Genomic DNA, 3,089 nt, shown 5'->3' with positions numbered 1-3,089 from the left:
GACCATGCGTCTTTTTCATGAGGGACCATACAGATAAGTCATGACTGTCTTATGCGGTCACGTTAAGTTGTTGCATAAGATACAACCTCGAGAATAGGGAACACGATTTCGTTGACGTTAAGTCGTGTTTTGAGCGCCACACTATCTCTTGTGCATTTGTTTTTCTGCCTGTTTACTGTAATAGCAGCGTCGTTTGGAGAGGCCCTGTACTGCGTTTTCAAGAGCGCGTGCAGCTGCTTTCTCCCATCTAGTTTCGAATGATTGCAACTGGACACGTGTGCTGTGTCGTGCCAAAGGTGCCATGTGCGATATTTTTGCATTTGCTTTTTAAACAAATGTTACCGCTGCGGGGAACGTAACGAGGCTTTCTTTTTATTTTGACGTCTCTTGTTCTTAACAGCATAAAGCTCAATATAAAGCAGCCTGCCCAAAGTCTTTTTTTTTTGTTGTTCACTTGTTCACCATCTCCTCGTCCGTGAACAAAACCCTCATCAGGGACCTCGCAAACTTGGACGGCTGGTCTTTGTATGTCTGCTCCAGTCGTGTTAGCGTGGTCTGGCGGACGAGTACACCTGCACCCAGGTCCGCGTTCTGCAAAGCCATAAGTAGGGTCAGACGATTTGGGGGACATTTCAAATGCATGAACATGCACTTTTAAGTGCATATAAATCTGGCCTGTACTGATCACTAACAGCATAAGTTGGTATTTATTCTGGAATCGCTGGAGGATATGATGTGCTATAGGGAAATAGCGCAGGCTAGCACAGTATTACTTCAGCAATGTATTTAATTAGCATCTGTTGCGTCATTGTTGCACGAGAGCAAGTACATGCTGTGCACTCACTGTACATGCTATGTGTGAAGTCCACCGGTGTCCAAATACATTGCCATGGCCCAACTTCACGAGCACTGCACTGTTCGAAGGCTGACAGACTGTGTGTGGACTTGTAGTTTTGTAGAGAAACACTACAACACACACAAACATGCACCACCAGCACATGAGCTCTGAGTATAACTCAGGCATGACAGGCCGACATGTATGCAAGCCTAACCTATCTTGTTATATATTACTGGTTCTTTAACACTGGACTTGTCAAAAGCTTGTATAGTGCTGCAAAAATCGTATGCGGCACAATATTTACTCATGAAGGGCATCCCAAACTGTATAATGGATCATACTTAAACAAGGGCACCACAGTTTAACTCTACCCCATTCAGTGATCAATGATAACATCAACTGTGCTACTAAACTAATAATAATAAGTTTAGTAGTACTGGACATATCAAAGGAATGGACGGGTTGCAATCATTGGTGAAGCTACAAAATATAACTGCAACTGCCTTTCAAATGGAAATCAATAAAAAAGACAGTGACAAATACTTACTTGACCAGTCTGAGATATATTCTGGACGTGTTGTTCTTGAACTTCTCTCAGCATGTATTTTAGTCTGCGTACCATCTTGCCTGATTCTATGGACAAGAATTTGAGGAAGTTCAAGGAACAAACAAGTCACACACACACACACACACACACAGACACTACACGTAGTGTTCTGACATTGGCTACACACAGACACAGTCTGATACACTCACCGATCAAGTTTTCCTGCTGCTCTAACCTGCGCTTTAGCTCGTTGTTTTCTTTTTCTAAGGCCTGTACTTGCTCGCTATGAGTGCAACACCTCTGTTGTGCATGATGCTGCAATACAATGGAAGTGCAGGTTAACACAACATTTATGCTAAAAGCAAGTGCTAGCCGGTGTGGTCGTAACCCTAGTAACTGCGATTTTTTAGTCACACGTGGCACGAAGAAGCACTAATGCTTTCATTAGCACGGTCTGTTTAACTGCAGCTTACCGATTGTGATGAGTGCGAAGTTGCACGTGTAGCGAGTCTGTTCCTTTTCCGCTCAAGTTTGGCTGCGTCACCTGTAAATTTATAAATGTCATTATCCCTTTAAGTACGCGTAGCTTCGGCATAGCCAAAGCAAGACCAAAAGCCTCATGTCCCGGACTTACAAACCAAATCTAACTATCAATGGCAAATCAACTGCATCGTGATGCGGAAATAACATTACTTACCGGCCTGGATCAAATAAGCTTTGGCGGGTTCTGCGTCAGCTTTCCACCGGGTCTCAAAACACTTTCCGATAAAGGTATCGACCAACGTCGGATCTTTCATGATGGCGGAAGCTGTGGCGACATCAATCATGGCCCTCGTGGGGTAGACGTCCCAAGCCTCAGTATCTTCCCACTTCACGAGGATGTGTGACATGTCACAAGTTCGCACTTGACACAAAAACAAAACTAGGAACAGCGACAGCACGACAGCCACTAAAACTGCCAACACGTCTCCGCACACAAGGACTTTTGCGAACAGGCCCGACAAGAACAACACGCTACGCGTTCCCACTCGGGCAGCCAGAAAGGAAGCGGATTGCTTTGGCTTGCTTTAACTCGTATCTACGACCAGTGTCACAGCGGCGCGGCAGCATGAATCTCCCCAAACATAACAAACCTACGATAACACAATATAACGTATTAAATATGCATCCAATAAAATTGCGTTTTAGGTTATTCAAATAATTTGTTTCTGGCGAATGCGATTACCTGTACGTTTTGCTGCGGTGACGCAACAGCATTGTTTCTGCTGCATGTCGGCGATGTACGATCGCCACTACTAGTATGCGGTGTGAGAGGTATTGTTATGTATTGTGATGTAAGTACATATTACCCAACACGTTGATCTCGCAATGCCGAAAACGTACCGCGAGTGGATGTTAAGAGATAATGTTGCAAAACCTCGCACGACAAAAATAAGGCATGCGACGAAAGTGGCCCAAATCAACGCCGATCATGAACAAGATAATGCCGAAGTGGCACCGGACAGAAGCTGCATGTCCGTCAGAGGTTCACTGGAAGATGCTGCGACACAGGAGAATGTCACTTCATCCGGGAATAATGCTCGTAGCGACGTCCAGAACGACGCGCCCTACGATCTATCAAGTGTTGATGAACGTCCTTTTGACAACTCTATACAAGAGATTGTTAACGTGAGTAGACTGCTTACCAGCTAGCTTGTTTTTAAT

General features: G+C 44.7%; 1 protein-coding gene across 1 annotated transcript; it reads right to left on the bottom strand.

The window, feature by feature from the left end:
- Positions 1 to 458: 458 nt before the first annotated feature.
- On the bottom strand, positions 459 to 2,427 carry LOC135387013 (uncharacterized). The gene is made up of 5 exons (XM_064616449.1): positions 2,083 to 2,427; positions 1,859 to 1,929; positions 1,595 to 1,700; positions 1,386 to 1,471; positions 459 to 966 (listed from the first exon to the last, which is right to left on the bottom strand). Exons 1-5 carry the CDS (start codon positions 2,273 to 2,275, stop codon positions 901 to 903), a joined length of 522 nt encoding a protein of 173 aa, XP_064472519.1. The 5' UTR covers positions 2,276 to 2,427; the 3' UTR covers positions 459 to 900.
- Between the last annotated feature and the right edge of the window lie 662 nt (positions 2,428 to 3,089).

Source organism: Ornithodoros turicata, chromosome 3 (assembly GCF_037126465.1).
Source record: "Ornithodoros turicata isolate Travis chromosome 3, ASM3712646v1, whole genome shotgun sequence".
Classification (NCBI taxonomy): domain Eukaryota; kingdom Metazoa; phylum Arthropoda; class Arachnida; order Ixodida; family Argasidae; genus Ornithodoros; species Ornithodoros turicata.
This window is presented reverse-complemented; position numbering and strand designations above follow the sequence as displayed.